The sequence below is a fragment of the Epinephelus fuscoguttatus genome, linkage group LG4 (genome assembly GCF_011397635.1).
Source record: "Epinephelus fuscoguttatus linkage group LG4, E.fuscoguttatus.final_Chr_v1".
In the NCBI taxonomy this organism is placed as follows: Eukaryota; Metazoa; Chordata; class Actinopteri; order Perciformes; family Serranidae; genus Epinephelus; species Epinephelus fuscoguttatus.
Window position 1 is genome coordinate 45334577 of NC_064755.1, and position 25960 is coordinate 45360536.

The window sequence follows — 25960 nt, forward strand, 5'->3', positions numbered from 1 at the left end:
AACAAAGACCACATAATAGAAGTCATGGTAACAAAGCCAGCGTGTACTCTGATCCATGTGTGTGTGTGTGTGTGTGTGTTTGCTTGTTAATTTTAGTACACGCGGTCAAACTGTGGGTGTGTCAGTAATTGTCTCTCTCGTCATCTAACGGGGAGGGAAATGAATCAACAGAAGATCTAATGAATTTCAGATCTATTAATTGCTCGGAGTAAATATAAATTCTTCTCAAGTGTGTGTCTGCTGAGTGAAACGTGCTGTACAGAGAGAGTTTGATTAGCGGTGGACTGACTCTGTTATCTCAGTACAGTTAATTAGATTTGACTGTAATTAACAAGAGACACAGCCACGAATGCAAAGCAACAACATGTAGCTGTTGTTTTTCTGACCACACAAAGTTAATCACACCGCTGACTGACTGACGCTCCACAAACTGCCTCTGGGTGATGACTTTCATCATCATAGAGTATCTGGAGCCGAGCTTCATTCAGCTGGCCTTCAAGCAGAAAGTTTCCATCCACTGGTTTAAGACACAGAAGGTAAGGAGACGATGGCAAAGGATGATTGAGATAGATTCAGCAAATGACTGATGACTAAAAGTCATCAAAACAAAACAAAATGATACAAAATAAATAACCAAATACAAACAAAAAAGATAGAGAAGTTGTAATCAAAAACATCATCACTTAAAACATTTATAAAACGGTAAACCGTATCAGACTTAAAATTTGAAAGGAAGGAAAGTAACACAGTATTTAATACAGTTATTGATGCTGTATTAGGCTTGTGCCGGTTTGAAAATTTTCCAACCAGTTTGATTTAAAGCCAAATATCTAACCTAACTGATATATCGAATTATGTACCTAATTTTACCACTGGGGGTCGCATTCGAGCTATTTTTCCCAATAAAAGCCCACTATAGGTGTAATGCGCTTCCAATCCACTAGGTGGTGGTGATGCTGTATTAACCACCAATACAAGGTTACACAAGAAGAAGAAGACGCAGAAGGACACCAAGGAACCTTCCTCCGACTCCGCTCTCTCAGTGGAGACATGGCGGTTGAGAGGGCTGAGCGAGAGGACGTTCCTGTTGTAGTTCCAGCCCCCCAAATAGTGCCAGGAACTTCTTCAGTGGAAACGGGTTACTAGGGCAAATGACTGCTAACTCCCTCCCTCGTTACTGTGTTGTAAGTAAGTAAGTAAGTAAATTTTATTTATATAGCACTTTTCACAGAGAGGACTCACAAAGTGCTTCACAAGATAAAATACAACAAATACAACAGAACAGAAACAATGCAAAATGCACAAAAACAAATAAAAAGTAAAGTGCAGCGAAATACAGAGATGATAACATGGACAATTAATGGAACACATGCCTAAACAGATGTGTTTTTAACTGCTTTTTAAAAATGTCCATGGAAGAGGCCGCTCTCAGCTCATGAGGTAGTGCATTCCACCATTTCGGTGCAACAGCCTTAAAGGCTCTATCACCTTTCGTCTTTAATCTTGTGTGAGGGACAGTAAGTAAGTGGCCTTCAGCGGACCGCAGTGACCTGACAGGACAGTGAAAGGACACCAGATCCGTCAAGTATACAGGTGCTTGACCATGGAGGACTCTGTAAATGATGGTTAGAATCTTGTGCTGGATCCTCCAGTGCAGGGATGTCAGGACTGGAGTGATGTGAGTGAACTTAGGAGATCTGGACAGAAGCCTGGCAGCAGCGTTCTGGACGAGCTGGAGGCGGTCTAATGAAGTTTTATTGTGACAGGTGAAAAGAGAATTACAGTAATCCAGACGTGAGGAAATAAAAGCATGGATGATCATTTCTAGCTCGGAATAAGTTAACATGGATCTGAGTTTGGAAATGTTTTTGAGGTGGAAAAAGCAGGAGCGAGTGACAGTTTTGATGTGGTCATTGAAGAGCATGGCCTGATCAAATGTGACCCCAAGGTTTCTCAACTTGGGGCACACATTTGCACTGAGGGACCCTGAGCAGCTGGCCACTTTAGATGCTGAGGCGTCAGGTGCAATAATTAAAATCTCAGTTTTAGCTGCGTTCAACTGAAGGGAGTTAGAAGACATCCAGTCCTTAAAGGGAAATTGCGGTTTATTTCAACCTGTCTCCTATCGTCCTAAATTTGTTTCAAGTGACTAGTGACATAGAAATAATAGTTAGCATTTTAGCCGTTAGCCTAGATACAGCTGTAGCGTCAGACCTGTTAAAACTTAATTGAACGTTTATTTATTTGAGCCAGAATACACTGACGAAGAGCTTCGTGAAATTGAAGAACGGAGGAGAAGAGAGAGAGAGGCGCAACAGGTAGAGGACGAGAGAGGAGGAATGGCTGCTGCAAGGCTGCGTAGCTCTGGAGATTGGTGGTGTACCTGTGAATGCTGTGCCCCAGTGCCCACAGAAGAGGAATGCCTCTGTTGCAAGGAATGGGACCGGTTGCACCCTTAGCTAAATGGTAAACAAACATGGCAGCACACCGGTAAGGTCAGACAACATGTTTACATGTTGTTTTCTATATGTTCTCTGACATTTATCCTAACGATATGAGGCGGTCTTTGTGGAAAAAAAGCTTGTTTAGTGGACTAACTTTGCACTTGAAAGGATGCACGTTCAATTAAGTTTTAACAGGTCTGACGCTACGGCTATGTCACTAGTGACTTGAAACAAATTTAGGACGATAGGAGACAGGTTGAAATAAACCGAAATTTCCCTTTGATTACATTCATACAATCGTACAGTGAGTCAATTCCATCGGTCCTATCAGAAAAATATAACTGGAGGTCATCTGCATACATATTGTACAAGATACCTTCAAAATTGCTGATGACATCTCTGAGAGGGAGCATGTATAGCGTAAAGAGGATAGGCCCAAGCACTGAACCTTGGGGCACCCCGCAAGAAAGGGGGGCAAACTCTGATTTATGAGGGCCAACAGCCACAGAAAAGGATTGATCAGACAGATAGGATTTAAACCAATGAAGGGCGGTCCCTGAGGAAAGTTGTCATAATGCATATTACAATGCAAGATAAGTTGAATATAGTCCCTTGACATGCTGCCGATGTGAAAAGCTTTTTTTTTTTCCTCCTCCGGTTTATCCAGTTGACGTGAATTAAACCGGGTGGAGCTCTTAAACCGGACCGAACCGGTTAAACCGGAAATCGGCACAAGCCTATGCTGTATTAATATTAATTTTTAATTAAAGCATAAACCTGTCTTAATGCCTCCTTTCAGGGAATAAACACTAAAACTGGAGTGGGCTAAATAAAAGAGAGGCTCTCCCATCTCTGTCCTAAGCCCCTCCTACCAGAGAACAGGCATGTGCACGCGCTTCATTCAGCTACCCAGTGTTTCCCATACTTTGATTTGCTTTATCTTATTTCATTGTGTTCGCTCAGCCCCTCCTTGCCCTGCTCTCTCTGTTTATCAAACCACAAATGAGACAAGACTTGGCTGCGAGCCGCCCCACGGTCCCTCCACTTCGCTCCCCACAGCTTTGGACTGTTTCCCCAGAAGGAGAGCGGACAGCAGCTCCAAGACAGCCTTCAAACTGTGGCTGTAGCTGCCATACTTTAACCAGTGCCAACCCTCTAGCACCTAGTGTCACAGCGGGCTGGTGGCCAGCGACAGTTCCAGGTCTAACCTGTGTAATGGCAGCAACAGAAAGTTTACTGATCCAGTGGGGAGTCAGGACTGTTTTGTCCTCTGGAGCTGAGGTTATTGTTGGCTGGATTTGGAATGCTGCGGCTTCTGACTGGGACTGATGAGGTGGTCTGTAGCAGCGGGGAGTGAGGTGGAGGACACATGGCAATTTGAGACTCTCACTAACGTTGGCTACATAAACATGAACTTGAAGCTGCAGCTGTGAGAATCAGCTCCAGTTAGAAGGTTAGCTCCAGTTAGTTGTGAAATGGCCTGTGATTGGTGAAGTCAAAAGCCTGAAAACAGAGCCAAGAGGAGGTGCAGAATTCTAGTTTCCTCTCAGTCCACTTGAATTACAAGATGCTAAAAGTTTATTGTGGGCCAAAATGAATCTGCCCACTGCAGCTTTAAGTGAGAAACACAAAAACTAGTTTATGTGTCTGACATGTGCACGCTGGTTTGACCTCCATCACTCTGAAAATTAATTCCCTTTTCTTCCCTCACAGTGTTGAGTTAATTAGGACTCTTGTCAGCAGACCTCATCAGTAACGACTGCAGAATGACTAAACGTGTCTATTAGTTTTCATCTGTGGATGTCAGAGTGTCTCTGCACATGGATCCACACCACCAGGTTTCTGAAACATTTTGTTGACTGAACTGAGATAAGACCTGTCAAATCATCCATGAACAAATCTCCATCTCTCAGCAATTAGGCAGCGGATGTCAGGCCTGACCTTTTTTTTTTTTTTTTAAATAAACAAATTATTTATTAAATAACTATTTTAAAAATATGGCCACTGCAGAAAATGTAATTAATCTCTCTCAGGTGCTATTTTAACATTAGGGTCACTGGAGGTTGACTCGCTTCTTGAGCCAGCCTCAAGTGGTCATTTGACAAACTGCAGTTTTTGGCACTTAAGTGTTGGCTTCAGTTTCTAACCCTCTAACCCTCTCCTCGTTTGGCAAAGAGAATTTCAAAGTCAAGAAAATACTAAATGGTCAGAGAACTGCTTGCGCCAGTCATCACACCACCATACAGACGGGGCTCAAAGCCTTGTTCTGAGTAAAGTTCACCAGTAATCTGCTTTATTGTGTCTTGTTCCATGATACTGACCCTCACTTTTAATTACACTGAACAAAAATATAAATGCAACACTTTTGTGTTTGCTCCCACTTTTCATTTTCTATACACAAAAAAGACCATTTCCCTCAAGTATTGTTCACAAATCTGTCTAAATCTGTGTTAGTGAGCACTTCTTCTTTGCTGAGATAATCCATCCCACCTCACAGGTGTGGCATATCAAGATGCTGATTAGACAGCATGATTATTGCATAGGTGTGCCTTAGGCTGGCCACAATAAAAGGCCACTCTGAAATGTTCAGTTTTATCACACAGCACAATGCCACAGATGTCGCAAGTTTTGAGGGAGCGTGCAATTGGCATGCTGACTGCAGGAATGTCCACCAGCACTGTTGCCCGTGAATTGAATGTTCATTTCTCTGCCATAAGCCGTCTCCAAAGGCATTTCAGACAATTTGGCAGTACATCCAACCGGCAGACCACGTGTAACCACACCAGCCCAGGACCTCCACATCCAGCATGTTCACCTCCAAGATCGTCTGAGACCAGCCACCCGGACAGCTGCTGCAACAATCGGTTTGCATAACCAAAGAATTTCTGCACAAACTGTCTCAGGGAAGCTCATCTGCATGCTTGTCGTCCTCATCGGGGTCTCGACCTGACTGCAGCTCGTCGTCGTAACCGACTTGAGTGGGCAAATGCTCACATTCGATGGCGTCTGGCACGTTGGAGAGGTGTTCTCTTCACGGATGAATCCTGGTTTTCACTGTTCAGGGCAGATGGCAGACAGCGTGTGTGGCGTCGTGTGGGTGAGCGGTTTGCTGATGTCAACGTTGTGGATCGAGTGGCCCATGGTGGCGGTGGGGTTATGGTATGGGCAGGCGTATGTTATGGACAACGAACACAGGTGCATTTTATTGATGGCATTTTTGAATGCACAGAGATACCGTGACGAGATCCTGAGGAGCATGTTGCAGCATGATAATGCACGGCCCCATGTTGCAAGGATCTGTACACAATTCCTGGAAGCTGAAAACATCCCAGTTCTTGCATGACCAGCATACTCACCGGACATGTCACCCATTGAGCATGTTTGGGATGCTCTGGATCGGCGTATACGACAGCGTGTTCCAGTTCCTGCCAATATCCAGCAACTTCGCGCAGCCATTGAAGAGGAGTGGACCAACATTCCACAGGCCACAATCAACAACCTGATCAACTCTATGCGAAGGAATGTGTTGCACTGCGTGAGGCAAATGGTGGTCACACCAGATACTGACTGGTTTTCTACAAACAGAAACATGAAGAGCGCTGCAGTGGATGGTGTCAGTGTGAGTCAGTTTTCCAACAGAATAAAAACATGATGAATTTCTCGGTCCTTCCACCTGAGGGTGTGGTCTGCAGTTGTGGCACAGTTTGATTTTTAGTTGAGGACTTGCTGCTCAGCGTTTTCCTCTCAAGCTGCAGGTCTGGATAACTCCTCAGTGTGACTAAAGGAAGTTTGCAGTCGCTGTAACTGAGACACTGACGGCTGATTTTTAAAACTGATTTTCTGGGACCCATTTTAAAACAGTCTCAAATTAAACAGCTTATCTTTTCTCTCTGTTATCGGCTCTGAAGGTTCCACTTGTCTCTTTGGCTTCAGGCCAGCTTCCATCAGAGCTGTTTTATCTCTGATTGTCATTTTAGACGCCTCTGCTCATCACAGATTTGTGTAACGAGGCGCTGTTTTCTGCCCAGTAAGCAAACCTCCTTCAATTTTCCCTCTGCTTTCATCTCCTCTTTGAGTCTCGCTGACATCAAGTTTAACAGATGACTTGTTGGACGGTGTCTTGCTCAAACGGCACAGCTCTCTGTGGTGAAGGTGAAACCACAGTGGGGACAGTGAACAGGAGCTTTACAGTACCAACTTCCCTTTCACTTCCACCAAATTATTAAGTTTACTCTGCTGTTTTATTAATAACAATACTCTTGCTCACAGCGGGATGAGACATTTCAAAGCTTAGAACAACAGAGGACGAAGCTGGAGCCTATCCCAGCTGACATTGGGCGAGAGGCGGGGTATATCCTGAACAGGTCTCCAGACTATCCCAGGGCTGAGACAGTGGGTCACGCAACATGATTTATTCATTGACATGTTTTTATGTTTGCTGATTTAAACGTTTTAAAAGTTAACTTGATATAAATTAAAATGTTGAATTTCTTTTCTTTAAAAACAAACAAAAAAAAAGTCCTTTTATGTGATTTACATGTTATCAGATGGACTATGATAGTAAAATGATGTCCTAATTTCTTTCCAGCCAAAAAGACACAATAGATGAAAAATTTGTGAGGGGAAAAAAAAAGTTTTCCCATTGACTTTAATACAGTCAGAGAGATATATGTAGCAGCATCTTGTGGACATTAGAGGAACTGCAGCTGAATGACCTGCAGCATGAACTCTGACATCAATCAAACAGCTTCTCTTCTCTGTAACTGGTTGAGAGACACAATGAAGTGGCTGAACAGCTGATCTCAGACCCTCACTCACTAATTGGCTAATTACTGTCGTTCATAACCACCATAGCTGCTAACTGGTTGATCAATGCAAAACTGAGCTTCCTTTAAAATCTACTTCTCCGGAGTAGACCTGTCCTGCTGTGTCTGTCCTTCACCTTTTGACTGCTTTATTGATTCTGCAGCTTTCTGATTGGCTGACTGATGAAACTTAATGTTTATGTTTTTTCTTTCTCAGCTGGACAACGTGGACGAGCAGGCGGCTCAGATCCGCAGAGAGCTGGACGGAAGGTTACAGCTGGCCGAGAAGATTGCCAGGGTGAGAAACCCGAACTCAACGTGTTAGATCATTTTTAAAGCTGCACTATTCAGTATTTTAATTTGACTGCTTAATGTGAAAAGTGACCAGAGAGAAGAGCTCTATGGAGCTTTTCAGCCTCTTCTAGCTCACCGTTTTGGTTTTACTTTTACTGTCTGGTTCAGTCTCTGAGTTTCCAACAGCAGCAGCAGTAGGCAGCTGTTTTCAGCAGAACAAGCTCTGATAAACCCACTTTACACTCCCTGCTCAGCACCACACAGCAGACGGACACAGCTAAGCCCCGTCTCCACCAAACCCTTTCAGTCCAGCACCTTTGGAACCAGCAGTAAGCCTTCAGACATGCTACCTAGACCCTCGGTGTGTTCAGACAGTCCTCTTAAATGTGGGCGGGGTTGTTGTCACTCACTGCTCCGTCCAGCACTCGCTGTATTTCCTCATCAGCGGTGACACAGATGGAAGTCTGCACCTGGTTTATCGTCCACAGAACGAGGCTGCACGCCCACATTTTCACAACAAAATAGAACAGGCTGCAGTGAGAGTCTCTCTCCATGGGATATTTCAAAATAGCAGCTTTGTGCATTTAGTCCTTCTCAGGCAAGCTCAGGGGTTTAGTGTTGCTGTAGCCCACAGGAAGTGAGGATTAGAATATATGACCTTCACATAATCCGCTCCAAATGAATCTATATTTTTAAAGTCATTACTAAAAGTGTGTGTCATATAAAAACTAAAGTGATGGTCAAAGTTGTCACAGTGAAATTTAAGGTGTGCTGATGGATTCACGTCATCAACTCATGCATTGAGTAACATTACAAGTTAACGTTCCACCTTAAACCAGAGTGAGCGTCCTCTACTGACCAATCAGACTGCAGGGTTTCTAGCTCCACCTTTTAGTACCAGATCTGCGTGCTAGGTACCCCAACAGAGGGGGGACCAAACACGGGCACGCTAAGGAACGCTTCTGTTGGTACCATTCACAACTTTACACGGTGGAAGCAGAGAAAAAACCTACCGAACTGAACTGAACCGTACTGCTCGATGGAAACAGGGCTTTAACGACTAGCTGGTGAGGAAAGTGGAACATGAAGCTGTCAAAGAGCCACATATTTTTCATTCTGCTGACCTCAAGTGGACAACAAATCTATTAATGCAGCTAAAAAATGTCTTTGCTAAAATCATGCTTTTATTTTCCAGACTTAATCAATTCACTTGACTCTCTAGACTGGCCTTTGTTGATTGTAAAAATAGATGCACATCTCTCTTCACATACTAACAGAAAAAAAACCCTAATTGTCCACTATCCACCACCCAGTAGACTAACAACACTTTTTTCCCCAATTAAATTTTCTCCTTCATGAACAGTGTTTCTTTGTCAACTGGCTCCTTTTCACATACAGGGCAATCAAAAACAGCACAAATAGAAGAATATATCCTGACTAGAACAACTAAAAGTCTTGTTATATTTTTTTGTAAAACAGAGAGCAGAGTTGTAGATAAAACAAAGTTTGGAACTCTGTCTTCTTTCTGCTGGCGTCAGATTTTTAACCGCCAAAAAATTCTTCCCAACTGGTGAAAGAAGTTGCTGTGAAGGGAATGTGTTGGTGATGAACTGCGTCTGACTGTCCGTCCCGCAGGAGAGAAGATACCCAAAGTTTGTATCTGCTGATATGGAGCCTCTCTACGTGGAGGAGCTGCGTTCTGCAGTCAATCTTCTCATGGCGAACCTGGAGAGTCTGCCAGTGTCCAAAGGAGGTCCAGACTTCAAACAGAAGCTCAAACGCTCCTCCATGAACAACTCCTTCCTGGACATGGGAGATGAGGGGGACATCCTGTCCAAGTCTGATGTCGTGCTGTCGTTTACTCTGGAGGTCTGAGTCTTAACTGATCTGTTCTCCTGGTAGTTGGCTGAAAAGATAACTGCTGGAACTATTGTATGATTTCATGACACGTGACATGTTAATTTAGTTTTCCTGTTAAGAAAAAATACAAGAAAAGATGAGGTAGCAATGCATAAAATCCTGACAGTTACTGACAGTCATTGGCACCAATGCTGATCATTTATTAATCCTTTAAATCATCTTTGAAGTAAACTGAGTTTTAGATGGTTGATTGGATAGAAAGACTTAACGTAAAGATGTCACCTTCTATACAAATACAAATTTCTAAATTCAAGTTTTTTGATATTCTGCAGACAGTATCATTCAGAGAAAAAAAATGGCACACGCATGAAACAAGTAGTGTGAAGAGGTACCATGTTTTGTAATTCTCTGCTGGTGTTTTCAGATTGTGATTGTGGAGGTCCAGGGTCTGAAGTCTGTGGCTCCGAACCGGATCGTTTACTGCACCATGGAGGTGGAGGGAGGAGAGAAGCTGCAGACAGACCAAGCTGAAGCCTCCAGACCACAGTGAGTTCTACCTCCTCCTGCTGTGGTTAAAACATAAAAATCAATCGTCACATTGCACTGCATCTTGGATCACAATTGGTTATCAAACTAGTTATGGTGTCACAAAATCCTTTCATGCCTATTTATGTGTCTTGAACTGAAGTTCAACGTGAGCGCACAGAAACTCTCCCATTTCAACACATTAATGTGAAAAAAGGAGTTTTGTTGTCAAACTCTGCACATACATCATTCTGCACAGTGAAGGTTAAACGTTCAAGCAAGGTCACAATAATCAGCGACCCACGGGAGGCACCCCATTGTTTCCTTATAAAGCTACACTGGGAGCAACAAACGTGTGTCGACATCAGCAGCATGAGAGCCAGTTACATTACCTGTTAGCTGTTAGCAGCTAGTTGCCAAAACCAACAGCTGACGGAGGTTGCACTGGGTTACATTATGATGCATTCAAGCTCTCTTCGGTAAAAATGAGTACTGGGTGAAGGTAGGCTGACCAAACGTCCTCTTTTGCCCGGACATGTCCACTTTTCACGTCCCGTCTGGGGTGTCCGGGGGTTTTATAAACTGATGATAATGTCTGGTTTTCCGTGTGTTTGTGTGTGTTTGTTAGAGTGCGGCACGGGCCGCATATTTCTGTCCAAACCCGAACTGAGCCCGACATTATTTAATGACCAAAGCACTGAGTTTGTGTCACACAGTTGTTACAGGCTATTTAACAGGCCGGGCGTGCACCGTGGGTGCTCTGTGGAGAGGGACACCTCCATGTTTGAGACGGGAGCAGGCGGTGGAAGGTCCGACACTTCCAGTGAGGGCAGAGGTAGAAATATAACAAAATAAGATAAAATAGGAAAAACCTGTCTCCCTCTTTTATTTTATTTTCAGTGTTTAATCAAGGCGGAGGCGGGCGGCTGGAGGTCCGAGACTTCCAGCGAGGAGAGAGGTAGAAACAAACAGCCAGTGTGTGTGTGTGTGTGTGTGTGTTATGTTCAGGTGTTGTCACGTAAAGCAATAAACAGGACAGACAATAGGATTTTATTTATTTTTACACTACATTTTCACTGAAAGCTGACCGAATCCGACCCGAGCCCGAATACAATTTATAGCTACATTTTTGACCGAACCCGGCCGACCCGTCGGGTAGCGTCCGGATCGCCACACTCTAGTGTGTGTATGTGTCCCCTATCTATAGGGGCCTATCTGAATTTCTGTCTTTGAGAGATATTATTTTGTAATATAACTGAATTTTCTATCCATACATATAAACTTTAAATATATTAAAATTATAAGGCATCTTTGAGTAAACTGCGAGTATCATTTAAGTAGGCTATGTCGTGGCCGGCCGAGTGTCCTCTTTTTTGGAAATCAAAATATGGTCACCCTAGGTGAAGGTTAATTATAAAGCTCTCATCATTTTTTCCAGTGTAATCTTTTTAAAGACTTGAATAAATACAGCTGTTTGATGTTTTCACAGCACTATAAAATAGATATTAGAGAGGAAGTTAAGATATACTGTGTATTATAAAAAGGGATGAGAATCAGCGCCTCTAAGATTGAGGCCATGGCTGTCTGCTGGAAAACAGTGGATTGCCCCTCTGGGTTGGGAGAGAGTTACTCCCTAAGCAAAGGAGTTCAAGTATCTCGGGGTCTTGTTCCTGAGTGAGGGTAGAATGGAGCATGAGATGGATTGGTGGTTTAGCGTGGTGTCTGCAGTGAATCCAGTGCTGTGGACCGTTGTGGTGAAGAAGGAGCTGAGCCAGAGGACAAAGCTTTTGATTTACTGGTCCATCTATGTCCCAACCCTCACCTATGGTCATGAGCTCTGGGTAGTGACCGAAAGGATGAGATCGCAGATACAAGCGGCTGAAATTAGTTTCCTCCGTGGGGAGTCTGAGCTCAGCCTTAGAGACGGGTTGAGAAGTCTGGAGGGAGCTCAGAGTAGAGCTGCTGCTCCTTCAAGTCCAAAGGGGTCAGTTGAGGTGGTTCAACATCTGATCAGGATCCTCCTGGACACCTCCTGTTAGAGGTGTTTTTTTAGGGCTGTAGTCAACCAAAGAAAATCTTGGTCGACTAAAGTCGCACATAATCTTGAACTAATCGATTAGTTGTGGGAAGAAAAAAAATCTGCACATTATTTTTACTTGTGCGGTGGTGTGTCTGTGTCACTCTGCAGTTACACCTCCAAAACACTAGTCGGCAGTGGAGGACTGTGTTAAGTGCTGTAAAGTTTAGTTCAAATCAAACTTTATTTATATAGTTGATTCAAAACACACATTAAACACACATTAAACATGGCTTAATAGAGACAGTTTCAAACACAAGTACACAAATCAGCTTCACTATCACTCGCAGCATTGACAGACAAACACTTGTCTTTATCTGGACACATTTTCCCCACAAAACACCACCATTTTCACAGGTAACTTAGCCTGTCCTCCCACCACAGGAAATAATAGACTAATCCTGGAAAGCTGTTGATGTAGCGCTTTTCTCCTTATGAAGGTAACATGGCGATTATTTGACCAATTTGGTTGGACGGAGCATATCGACCAAATAATCGACCAGGAAACTACAGCCCTAGTGTTTTTGGACACGTCCCACTGGTAGGAGGCCCCGGGGCAGACCCAGAACATGCTGGAGGGATTATATATCTCATCTGGCTTGGGAACGCCTCGGTCCACCAGGAGGAACTGGACAGTGTTGCTGGGAAGAATGGTGTCTTGAATACTTGGGTCACCCTGCTGCCCCCACGATCCGGTTTCGGATAAGCAGTTGAAAATGGATGAATGAATAAATGGTAAAAAAGGCTTTTGAAGCAGTTGAGTTGAAATAATTTTGTCAAAACAAACTGATTCTGAGGTTTAAATGAACTTACACCCTCTAATTTTGGATTTACACTTTCTTCTAGCTGTTGATTTTAAAGCACTCAAACCTGTTGCCTTCAGCTGCTGCAGCGCTGTATCTCCTGAATCAGCCCTGCAGCAGCTTAATATGGTGTTACAGCATAAAAACACCTAAAGGCTGAATTAGAGACATGAACAGTGTTGAGAGCTGTTACTTAGTTTACTGGAAGCTTCATGTTTACAGCCTGCTGTGCTTCACTCTTGACTCCTAATTGGATTACCGTCTGAGCTTTTGAAGATGAAATGAACACGCAGACGTCGGTGAAAAGCCTCCTTAACACGGTTACCTGAAACTGAATCACAGCAGAGACACAGCTTTGAAATGCAAGCAGTGCTCTGTGGATCGTAGACAGAAGAAGAACCCTACGCTTTATGTAACGGGGGAAGGGTGACCCTCAGCTCCCACAAACACCAGTATCACCCGCCCTGGGCGATGTTTCTCATTCTGCAGCACAGGCTGATACAGCGAGAAGATGAGCTTGTTATGTAACAGTGATGGGAGTCGGTGTCTCCTCATCACATACAAAACACACACACACACACACACACACACACACACACACACACACACTGGTTTCTGGAGGAAAGCCCAGCTGAGCTCCAAACCCTCTTTATGTTTCTGTTTGCAGTCCCAGTCAGACCTCTGATGTTTTTCATTACATCCAATCAGGGACTGAGTCTCACCTGGGACTCGACAGGAAGCAGGTTTATGAGCTCGTCTGGTGTGTGTGCAGACTTGTGGCCCCTGTGAGGCTGTAATGTTCATTACACACCAGAAAACTAAACAGTGGGAGCATCTCTATTCTCACTGTTGGTGGGATATAAAATGTGAAGTTTGTCCTGAGGAGAGGTCGTACTGTGACTTAAATCCAAAGGTTTTATTCTCTGTACGGTGGCCTTTTCAGGACATCTCAGATTCTCAGCTTGTCGGGCTCAACTCTTCAGCAGGACTTGGACTCAGATGACCTTTGAGCTGAATACTAGAATAACAAAGCTGCCGTGCTGAAAGCCAATTTAATTGTCTGCGAGGGTCCGCTTTGGTCTGTGTGACGTAATGTTCATCTGCTCGCCCCAAAGTTCGTCACTGCACCGACTGTATGCAGAGCTGTGTGTCAACTGTGCATGCTCCTCATCTCCTGTACCAATTTCCTGTCACTGATCCTGTTCTTGTGAAGCAGTTGGGGATTAAATATTCTATTTTTGTGTTTTACTTGTTGTTCAACATAAAACAAACACAGGAGCTCTTCTTGCTGTCACGCGTACTAATAAATATAAAATTAGATAGAATTCATTGTGCAACAATTATCTGATAATATTTCAGCTGTTTGCAGATGGAGGAGCCCTGTCAGTAGTTTGGGAAAAATAGGAAAAAGGCTTTTTGGGCTGCATGGGATGTCTTATTGCAGTACCGTGTTCGACCACTGCGGCCATGTTTAGCTGTTTTAATACACTAATGGTTAACATGATTAGCAAATTAACACAGAATCTCACACTTAGTTTGTCAGGCTCAGCCATACACTGTCAGACTTTACTGGACTTTTTGTGTAGGTTGGGCTAACTTGTAGCTAACTAGCTGAGGCTAATGGGAGCTAAAGGTACAGCTTAGCTTCAGTATAGCGTTTTTTGTTTCTTTAGGGTTGTTTCCTCAAGAGCCAGGTCCTTTTTTTTTCCTTTTTTTTTTTTTTGAACACGCTTGTTGATTATTTGGTTCTGTCTTCACTCAGTGTTTCCACATGTTTTCCTTGTGACCCGAGATAATGAGGGAATGCAAGCACCCACACAGACCGACCGGCCTGTCCAGAGATCAGGATACTCAGGGAGCTTCTGGTCGCAAGTCCACCTCTCTGACCTTCAGGTTCCTCAGGAATCATGTCTGTCATACTAAGTTAGGATTTCCAGTGCAGCTGTGCTTTGGCTTAGCATGTAACATTCATATGACCATATGGTCATGAGGTAAACAGTGGATGTTGCTGTAAACAGTGAGTCCTAACTTCATGACAGTGTTCACTTCTCTGACCTCAGGAACATTTCACTCTGTCTGACATCCCATGTGAACACGCTTGTTGATTATTTGGTTCTGTCTTCACTCAGTGTTTCCACATGTTTTCCTTGTGACCCGGGGCACAACCATTTCTCTGATCGGGCTCAACAACAGATAATAATATGAAGTGTAACAGTATTAATATTTAAACCTCTGTGCCGGCAACAGCCGCTGCTGGAGGCATTGTGTTTTTGGCTTGGTCCTCCGACATCCTATTCTCATGAACACAGTATCTAAATACAGAACGCCATGAGGGACTTTCTTCAAATTCGGCACAAACATCTATTTGGACTCAAGGATGAACTCACTCACTCAAGAACGCTGGAGTAAACCCACGCTGACACGGGGACAACATGTCAGAGCACCTGGAGGAAACCCACGCTGACACGGGGAGAACATGTCGGAGCACCTGGAGGAAACCCACGCTGACACAGGGAGAACATGTTGAAGCACCTGGAGGAAACCCACGCTGACACAGGGAGAACATGTGGGAGCACCTGGAGCAAACCCACGCTGACACGGGGTGAACATGTCAGAGCACCTGGAGGAAACCCACACTGACACGGGGAGAACATGTCGCAGCACCTGGAGGAAACCCACGCTGACACAAGGAGAACATGTCGGAGCACCTGGAGGAAACCCATGCTGACACAGGGAGAACATGTCGGAGCACCTGGGGGAAACCCACGCTGACACAGGGAGAACATGTTGGAGCACCTGGAGGAAACCACGCTGACACAAGGAGGACATGTCAGAGCACCTGGAGGAAACCCACGCTGACACAAGGAGAACATGTGGGAGCACCTGGAGGAAACCCACGCTGACACGGGGAGAACGTGTGGGAGCACCTGGAGGAAACCCACGCTGACACGGGGAGAACGTGTAGGAGCACCTGGAGGAAACCCACGCTGACACGGGGAGAACGTGTGGGAGCACCTGGAGGAAACCCACGCTGACACGGGGAGAACATGTGGGAGCACCTGGAGGAAACCCACGCTGACACAGGGAGAACATGTGGGAGCACCTGGAGGAAACCCACGCTGACACAGGGAGAACATGTCAGAGCACCTGGAGGAAACCCACGCTGACACAGGGAGAACATGTTGAAGCACCTGGAGGAAACCCACGCTGACACATGGAGAACATGTGGGAGCACCTGGAGGAAACCCACGCTGACACAGGGAGAACATGTGGGAGCACCTGGAGGAAACCCATGCTGACACAGGGAGAACATGTGGGAGCACCCGGAGGAAACCCACACTGACACGGGGAGAACATGTTGGAGCACCTGGAGGAAACCCACGCTGACACGGGGAGAACATGTTGGAGCACCTGGAGGAAACCCACGCTGACACAGGGAGAACATGTCGGAGCACCTGGAGGAAACCCACGCTGACACAGGGAGAACATGTGGGAGCACCTGGAGGAAACCCACACTGACACGGGGAGAACATGTCGCAGCACCTGGAGGAAACCCACGCTGACACAGGGAGAACATGTCAGAGCACCTGGAGGAAACCCACGCTGACACAAGGAGAACATGTGGGAGCACCTGGAGGAAACCCACGCTTACACGGGGAGAACATGTCGGAGCACCTGGAGGAAACCCACGCTGACACATGGAGAACATGTGGGAGCACCTGGAGGAAACCCACGCTGACACAGGGAGAACATGTCAGAGCACCTGGAGGAAACCCACGCTGACACAGGGAGAACATGTCAGAGCACCTGGAGGAAACCCACGCTGACATGGGGAGAACATGTCGGCACTTTGCCGGCCATCACTTAATGTCCTTATCTAGGAACAGAAGGTGATAACTTTGGTCAGATACTTGAACGGGTGACGCTAATCTTGGGTGTCCGCCTTAAAACTGTGCTGATTGAATCCAGTGCCGCAGAGCGGGAAAGAAGAGTGTGAAACATCCATGTTTTTACAGACATGGACGTAAACTGTAAGTGCAATATGACTGGTTTGGGGACGCATACAATTGTGAGGCAGTAATTCTATTTAAATACTGTTGTGCAACCATCAAGTTACACAGAAGCAAAAAAACAAAAAAAAAAAGATTTATGATGGTAATCAAATGAGAATATATTCAGTAACAGAGTGAGAGCAGTTTCAGAACTGTAAAAGTAAAATATATCTCTCAGTTACGAGTAAAGAAAACATTGAATTGATTTCCACTTCTGTTTTCCTTGTTGTGTGAAAAGCTTCATTGTCCATTGAAAAATGAAAATGCTTTTACTTCCTTCACCATAGCGTCGCAGCCTGCTGGCAGCTGATTATCACTCAGGGCTGCGCGGCCACGTTCTTGGTGGCAGTTGTTGCTCTTTGGACGCCCGTCGGACAGTGGGGGTCTGTACGGTAATGAGGCTGCCCTTTCACATGCTCCAGCTACTGCTGGAGATTTTTCTTTCTGACAGCCCCTCTGCTCGCCAGAATCACCAAACAGAGCCAATTAGAGGAGCACAGCGTCACCTGACGACCCTGTTGGTCAACAGGGATCCTGTGCTGTAACCCAGCCTCACTGCAGCTCCTGTAACCTTCACTGTAATTAGCCCGCGGCGCACACTGACATCTCTCATCTTCAGTAACACACCCATACACTTAATGACATCGTAGTTAACCATAATTACACGGACAACACGATTAGCTGTGATTACACTGTCGTCCAATTGCTCTGATGACTCCTGCCGTTGTCACGTAACTGCTCTGTAATCACTGAGGACCTTTTCATTAGTAACACCCTTAATTATTCTGTAATGTCAAGCATCTGTGAATCGTTTAAAAGACCGAGCCACTGTTTCTTCATGTTTATTACAAATCAAGTACGCTTCAGATATAAATTTTTTAGACTCCCTCTGGGCCTGTTTCCATACATTATGAAAATGAAGTAGCAGAGACCTGACAGCACACTGAGGTACAGTCAGGATTATGAATTAAATCTTTTAATTTAACCCTGTAAATAAAGTTTGTTTTGAATCATTTTGCTCCTGTTTCACCTGCTGCAGGGCCTCACCCACAAATCTAATTCATCTTCTTCCAAAATATGATGTAAAACTGAGACTTCACATGCAGCCTAGAGAGTTTTGACTGCAAACAGTTTCTGAGATGAAAACACAGTTCACTACATGATGTACTGACGTGCCTCAGAGCGAACACTAACTGATTCTAACAGACAGAATTCTACATTGTGTGTTGAGTCCATGGGTGGCATGGTGGTGCAGTGGTTAAGTGGTTGCAGTGAGTTCAGACCTGCGTGTCTGGTCAGCTGGGGCCCTTCTGTGTGGAGTTTGCATGTTCTCCATGTGTCAGCGTGGGTTTTCTCTGGATACCCTGGCTTCTTCCCACAGTCCAAAGACATTGATTTTAAGGCCCAGACACACCAGACCAACTTCACAGAACTAGCCGCAATGAAACCTGACAATTGCGTTGCCCCATGTCGTCTGTGTCTCGACCAAAAACTTGCACATAAACAGACCACAGCTAGAACAAGACTACAGCCGAAGGTCAACCAGTACTCATGTTCTGCGCCTGCATGAGAGGAGATAATTCTCCACATCAGCAGATGGCAGGAGTCTATGTTCGTCATTCAGAAAGGGTTACTGGACGACTGACGCTAGTTAGCATTTAGCACATTATCAACGCAGATTTGTTTTGCTATCAGTCTTGACTTGAGTCGTTCATTTACTTTCCTCACTTCCCTTTCTCATCTTGTGCACTTAGCTGAACTGCCAGTCAGAGTGATTTCAATCAGCAATGGACTCTTCCGTCTACAACACTGATTAAACCTGCTGAATCATCCAAAAAAGGCTGACAGGGGCCAGTGAGGGGCAACAGTGAGGGACACGCTGCACTGACGAGGGTGACAGATGCTCACTGACAGCCCAACCTAGAAGGACAGCTGACCGTCGGCTTGGGAAGCTGGGCTCAGCCTTAGAGATAGGGCGAGGAGCTTAGACCTCCAGAGGGAGCTCGGAGTAGAGCCGCTGCTCCTTCACATTGAAAGGGGCCAGTTGTGGTGGTTCAGCAAATAAAACTAATGTAGAAATGTGAAGCATTATATTTCAATTGACAACTTTATCATAATATTATTATTTAATCATATACACTCTTATTTAACTCAGACTTTTCAGGCGTCAGGTGTGAAAATCAATAATTTTTATCTCAGACCAACAAAACCAAACAACAGCAGAGAATTCACCTTAAAATTTGTCCTGCAGTCTGTTTTCACCACCGTCTGGTTTTAATGTCGTTAATGCTCAAGGTCAAGTTGTGAAACCAGACAAGACACAAAGAGAAACCGTAACAACAGCCGTCATTATGTCATCGCTCACGTTTGAACTGTTATCTCAGGTCAGTGAATACGTGAGGTCAGAGCTGTTTGTATCTGTGTCTGTCCTCTGTCGTACAAACCTGACGTCTGTGATTACTTAAAAATGTGTGTGTGAAGTGAACACACCTTTCTGCGCAATGTTGCCTTGGAAACTGTGGAAACTGAACACAGAGCTCGGCTTCGCTTCTCAACCGCAACAAGTGAAGGGGTCACTTGTCATTTGTGCACCACACACACACACACACACACACAGATTCATACTTTAAATGACAGTTTTGACGTAAGGCATGTAATCACTGGAGCGTGGCGGCTCTTGGTGTGTATAATGGCCGCGTCGCAGTCGTCCTGAGCAGAAGGCGTCACTCTGCTCCATTAGAGATGAACAATAAGTGATTGTTGATAACAGCTGACACTGATGGGACTGTTTACTGCCTCTGGATCTGTGACTAAGACCTGGTGTGATGACTGAGCAAAGTTTGCAGGGTTACCTCTTGTTAAAGTCAACTTTGCTGTCCTTGATGTCAAAGTCATTGCAAATAAGAATGAAGACGCCTCGCCCTGAGTATGCAAATGTAAAAAGTATGAGGTGTAAATTATATTAATGTCTAATCAGTAGCTACACTTTGGGCTTTGTTCATGCTGTTGAGAACAAAAATAGTGTCAGATTCACATGTGAAGGCTCTCTGCTTGTTGGGCTCATGACAATTGGGAGACCTTAAAGGAATCCTTCACCCCCAAAATGACTTATTTTTATATCAGTTACTCAACCTGTGTTACATTGAATTTGTGAAGAAAACCTTTCTTTTGTTCTGGCTTGCCTCCACGGTAAACGTAGAACTCACGCAGTATAACCCAAGTCACACTTATCAAGCTGTATGCTCAGTACTTTCCAAACAGAAGCAATTTTTCTAAAACGTTGCATTATAAAACCAATAGTGTGTCCTAAATGTGCCCAGGCAAGCACGCGCTACTCGTCCACACATGAGACTGTTTGTGCAAAAGCATTTTAAAAGTTAAAGCAAGGTTTATACTTCTGCATACCTGCATCGCATAGGGCTTTGCGGAGGCGTGGCGTCCCTCTGCGACCAACGCAGAGACGCGACGTGCACCTCTAAAAAATTGTAATCATCATCGAGGCAACGCAGAGCCAACGCAGACTGCAAGAGCTATGATTGGTCCTTCAAACTACATCATTTCCGGCATTTCGCAAGGTTTCACTTCCTGCTGCAGCGTCACATATTCGCCCGTAGTCTGCCTCGAGCCATTCAAAGGGCGTACAGACCACCGGCACAGTCACCTCTCTCTTCGTTGTCGTCGTAACATTTGTAATAAGAGCATTTGTTGTTCAATGTTGATCATTTCGAGCTCCAGCAAGTCTTTCTCTCTCGGTCGCCATCTTCACTGTGACTAGAGCAAAGCCAGAAGATAAACAAACAATGAACGAGCAGCGACCACAGACGTCACAGAGTCTAGGTAGGTATATAAAAGAACACCGCACCCCCAAGCGCTTTGGCGGGGGGTTGCATAGCGACATAGACCAACAGGACGCAGAACTATGATAGGCACACAGCAACTGCGTGCACGTTGCGTTGAGTGTACGCAGAAGCATAAAGGAACTTAGAGTGTGTAAGTTTTCGGGTCTTTAGTGGCATCTAGTGGTGATGATTGCAGACTGCAACCAGATAAAAACTTCTCCCAGCTAGAATTCCTTCAGTGTTTATTATTCAGGAGGTTCTTACTGGGAGCCAAATGATCCACAGAGGTCTCCTCCTCTCCCAAACAAATGAAGTTTTAAAAAATTACTGAATACAGCTGTTTCATGTTTCAATATTTTCCCCCCAACGCTGCTAATTGTAAATGGGCTTATAACTAGAGTAGCTGACGCGAAAAGGCGAATGTCCCTATCTAGAGCCAGTGTTTGGTTTTTCTCTTCTGGGCTACTGTAGAAAGATGGCGGTGCAACATGGTTATCTTCTGTTCACTGTGTAGATATGAATGTGTCATTCAAAGGTAACAAAACACACTGATTCTTATTTTCAGGTGATTATATACTAAAGAAAACATACTTGTTATATTACATGCCAGTTCTGCCAATATATGCCACTCAAACCTACACAGTGGACCTTTAAATACTGAGGTTTTAGCTAAAATGCATGTGTTTGGAAAGTATTGAGCGTATGACTAGATCAATGGCACTTGGATTATACTGCACAAGTTGTGTGAGAGTTTGTAAACGGGTGTTTTGATGTAGTTATGCTGGTGTTACAGGTAGTTACCTTTTACTTCAGTTCCTCAAGACTCTTCCCCTCTTTTGCTATTGTAAATAACTGTGCAGTATTCCTTCAAAACTTGGCAAAGCAAATGCCATCTGTACTGGAAAGAATGCTGCTTGTGAGTCTTTTGACAGACAGGATGTGTACTGCAGCCTGACAGTGTGCATTTGACGGGCAGACACAGTATGTTTTTAGCTCAGCCCCTGTTCTTCTTAGAATCAGTCCGGCTTTCTGTTAGATCTCTTGTCGTTCGGCATACAGTTTGAAGGAAGTCATGACGGCTGATTTACACCTGGAACAATCATACATGTTGCTCTCAGTGATACTGTTGGATTTCTGGCAGATCAGAAACAGTTTAAGGAGTTCCACAGTCAGATTTCCCTCATGGCTCCTGTCAGAAGATCTGTTATAAACTGCAGTGAGCTTGTTTTGATTTTGGTGGAGGAGCATTTTACATCTTGTGACTAAAATTGTTGTCTTGACTTAAAATTAAACCTGAACATGTGCAGCAGAACAGACGGAGCAGACTGTCTGCAGCTTTCTCCCATCTGCTGAAGAGTTGCACAAAATAATTCTGCCTTTTTGGCTCTCATCAGTGTTGTTGTGGATGTGGTTGTTTTATTTGAATAAACTTTATTAGAATTGTCAAAACTCATCAGGCTGCTGCGCCTTCGTTCAGCAAAAGCAGCCTCGTTGTGGCCGCTCACTTGATTCGTATAGTTTGCATAAAAGAGTCACAGTTTGGGTCGTGCACACAAGCTTATTAAAATGCAAAATGTAACTTAACAAAATGAATAAAAATGCACAGTGTCTGCCGAGCTTTAAAGAGGATCCTTGTGTCTTTCAGGTGGGGGACTCAGGGCGACTTCATCACGACTCACCCTCTGCCTTCGGTCAAAGTGAAGCTGTTCACAGAGAGCACCGGGGTCCTGGCTCTGGAGGACAAGGAGCTGGGCCGGGTGAGAGTCCGTCTACACCACACTGTACCACACACACAGCTGTAGACACAAAACACACAGCAACACAAGATGTTCGTTTATCTATGACCTGAGTCAGATCAGCACTCAGTCTCTTAGATACAGTTTGCTGTAGGAATATTAGAGTTGGTGTTAAATTTTGCAGCTCTTCAGTTCAGTAGTACTACCTGCACCAGAGTCCTGCACGGGTCCATTTTTGAAAACTGGCAAAGTCCTGCATTCAAAACCATCTTGCCGTGAGGTGACAGTGCTAACCGCTGCACCACCGTGCCACCTCAGTGGAATAATAAGTACAGTACTTACTTCTGAAATGTAGTGTAGAAGAAGTATAAAGTTGCAAAAAATGGAAATAAATTACAAGTACCTGAAAACTGTACAACAGTGCAGTACTTTGGCAAATGTACTTAGTTACATTCCACTGCTGATTTTAGATGTGGATTTGTTTTGAGGTCGTCGTTGGGGATTTGGAAATTGTAATTCTCTGTTCACAGATGAGACACAAATCAACTTGCTCAAAAGTGTTGTCTGCAGGTGGTTTTATGACCAGGAGATCCAGAGTGGTAAATCAAAGGCAGCTGAACTTGCTTTAAAGGTAAACTGTGCAGGAACAAAAATGAGATACACTCCACTGTGCCTTTTGCCTCGCTATATTTGGGTTTTCTTAAGCACAAGTTTCCTTTTCCTGGAAACATGCTGCGCACGGTCTGCCACATGGTCCCCACCTTTTCATTAAGTCCCTGCCTCACCTGTGCACCGTCCCCAGGAACTTCCCAAACACAGCAAAATAAAAGAAAATAAAAAAATACAGGCAGAGTCTGTGCAGAAAAATACACGGCTACACTTCACTATGAGAGTGGGTCATTGAGAAGCATTACTTATTACATGTTAAAGTGATGTCTTTGTGTCATTGAGACATAAGTGACTTTTACATCATTTTTCCCTCCAGCTCCATTCAGACATGACAAGACATTAACAGAGAGAGCTCCGTGCTCTCGCACCATTTGGGAGAGTTGAGTAAAAAGTTAGGATAGTGAGGAAGAAGAGGGTTTTCTGTTCTCTGTCAGGCTGCATCACAGATGGATTTTAAAACTGAACATGGTCTTGAACACCATTGTGAGCGTGAAGGATTAGGCGATTTCATATTAGTTAAATCATTTATTGTTATTGAGCCCAGTTCAGACCAAAGATGAAACTGTTATAGAACGTTGCAGAGAAAAGTTGCAGCGGTGTGAACTGGCAACTGTGAATCTGTACAGTCTTGTTAGCAGAGGAGAAATAAAAAATCTGTTAACCAGAACAGGATCCCTGAGGAGCTGATGAGATATTAAAATCAGCTGTAACCTCCCTCAGAGACACGAAGCCACCTGTGTAGGTTTAGACCTTTTAATTACAGACTGATTGAACAGTGAGAAACGAAGTCGGCCAGCTGCACCGAGAGTTCAGAAAGTTTCAGACGTCTCTCATGATGTTGGACATGTTAACATGAGTCACACACACAACCAGTTGTATAAGCAGAATTCTGATTGAGATGAAGGCAGACAGTTCAGACTGTGTGTGTGTGTGTGTGTGTGTGTGTGTGTGTGTGTGTGTGTGTGTGTGTGTGTGTTTGTTGACCAATCCAGAACAAGATGTCTGCCTTCAGTACAACAGTCACAGTGCTGCAGATGCAGAGCACCTACATCTATGATACAGGTCACAAACCACAAACTAGGGATGCACCAATCCAAGGGTCTGTTTCCCCCAAATTAAAACCTATATTGCTCAGTGCATGGAACTCACAGAGTGCTCCAGAAATGAGTCCTAAAGCCTTAAAAAGTCTTAAAAAAGACTGTTGCTAAAAAGTAATAATAAATACATTTGTATAGAACAGTTCATACAGCACGTGCAACTCAAAGTGCTTTACGTAATAAAAATGAGATAATCCAGATATATAAGACAGTATAAATAGAACAAATACATAATCACACACACACACACACACACACACACACACACACACATAAAAAATACAAATTAGTTTTGATAGCAGTTAATTAAATAAAAGCTTCTGTGTAAAGCTGTCTACTGAATAAGATAGGTCGTCTGTAAGGCTGTTTCAGAGACAAGGATTAACGACACTGAACGCAGCATCACCGTACTTTATAGTTCTACTCTGGGGTACACTGAGTAGACCAGAGGTGGAGGATCTGAGGGATCTGTAGGGAATGTATCTGACCAACATATCAGATAAACAGTCAGGAGCCAGTCCATGAAGAGATTCAAAAACTAAAGGCACAATTTTAAAATGAATTTTAAAATGAACTGGGAGCCAATGAAGACACTTTGTTCTACGACATAAAATACATCAGTGAACACCCCACTCTTCGATTTTAAACTTTTATGTGTCGTAAAGAAGATGGATGCTCACAAGTGGAGAAATGAAACTACAGAATGTCTTCACACCGAACACGGCTCTACAGCCACGTTGTCGTGGCAACGCTGAAGTCATCAACTGTGCTGTAGTTCGTTCATAGCCCAGTGTTGGCTTTTTCCTTTGGCAAGTGCATGTATGCTTCAACAATTATAAGAGATGTTAATTTGTGAAGATTATCTTGTTGAACAAAACGTGTAAGTATCATAAACAGAGCTTATTTTCTGCAGTTATACCAAATCCAACAGACACATCCCACAAGCTTTCTGATGAGGGAACAAGAGTGATGCTAACTTCCACATCAGCCTACAGAAACACATCATCCCTGCAGCACTCTGTCGGCATCATTTTTATTTAAATATAAAGCCAGAGCTTGATGAGGCATTAAAACCTGAGTCTCCGTCAGTGCATGCCTACAACAAAGACGCTTGTCTTAAGGTCTGTCTGGTTGATCTGCAGCAGAGACAGTCAGTGTCCTTACCATCTGGATATCGATTATATTCAGTGTAGCGTGGCTTGTTTCATGTTGGATGTAAAAGAAGAAGATAAACTTTGTTAATCTCCACACACAGGCCTGAAATACACACACATGCACAAACCTGTGTCCTGACATGCTTTAAATGGAGAGATGTCAGAGCGAGGGGGCTGCCCATGGGCAAGCACCTCCAGCAGCTGAGGGTTGGGTGCTTTGCTCAAGGGCACCTCTGCAGTGCCCAGGAGGCGAAATGGCACTACTCCAGCTATCAGTTCACACTCCATATATGGTCCGGATGGGGACTTGAACTGGCGACCCTCAGGCTTGCGAACGAGTGTGAACTGTCACGTTGTTGTTTTTAAGAGACTCACTTTACCGTTTAGGTTCTCTTGCTCTCTCCTGAGACTCTCTCCGCCTTACAGGCACAAACACAAGTGTTGTTTTTTTGTCTCTAAATCCTAAAACTGTCTGTCAGTAGATGGCTGAATAGACACATTGGTACCTGAACGTTATCCATCATAGCAACCGTAACTAAGGGGCAGGGGTGTTCTGTTCAGCTGGAAAACTGTTTGTTGATTTCCTTAAATCTGTGCTCACATAT

The 25960-nt window shown here is 44.3% G+C and overlaps 1 protein-coding gene across 4 annotated transcripts in view; it reads left to right on the forward strand.

Annotated features, from left to right (window-relative positions):
• The window catches only part of cadps2 (Ca++-dependent secretion activator 2), a 335426-nt gene that overhangs the window by 148538 nt on the left and 160928 nt on the right, over window positions 1-25960 (forward strand). For all 4 annotated transcript variants that reach the window (XM_049574196.1, XM_049574198.1, XM_049574197.1 and 1 more), the window contains exons 4-7: window positions 7467-7547; window positions 9179-9412; window positions 9828-9949; window positions 22345-22456. In XM_049574196.1, the coding sequence (XP_049430153.1) occupies window positions 7467-7547; window positions 9179-9412; window positions 9828-9949; window positions 22345-22456 (549 nt within the window). The remainder of the gene's footprint in view (window positions 1-7466; window positions 7548-9178; window positions 9413-9827; window positions 9950-22344; window positions 22457-25960) is intronic.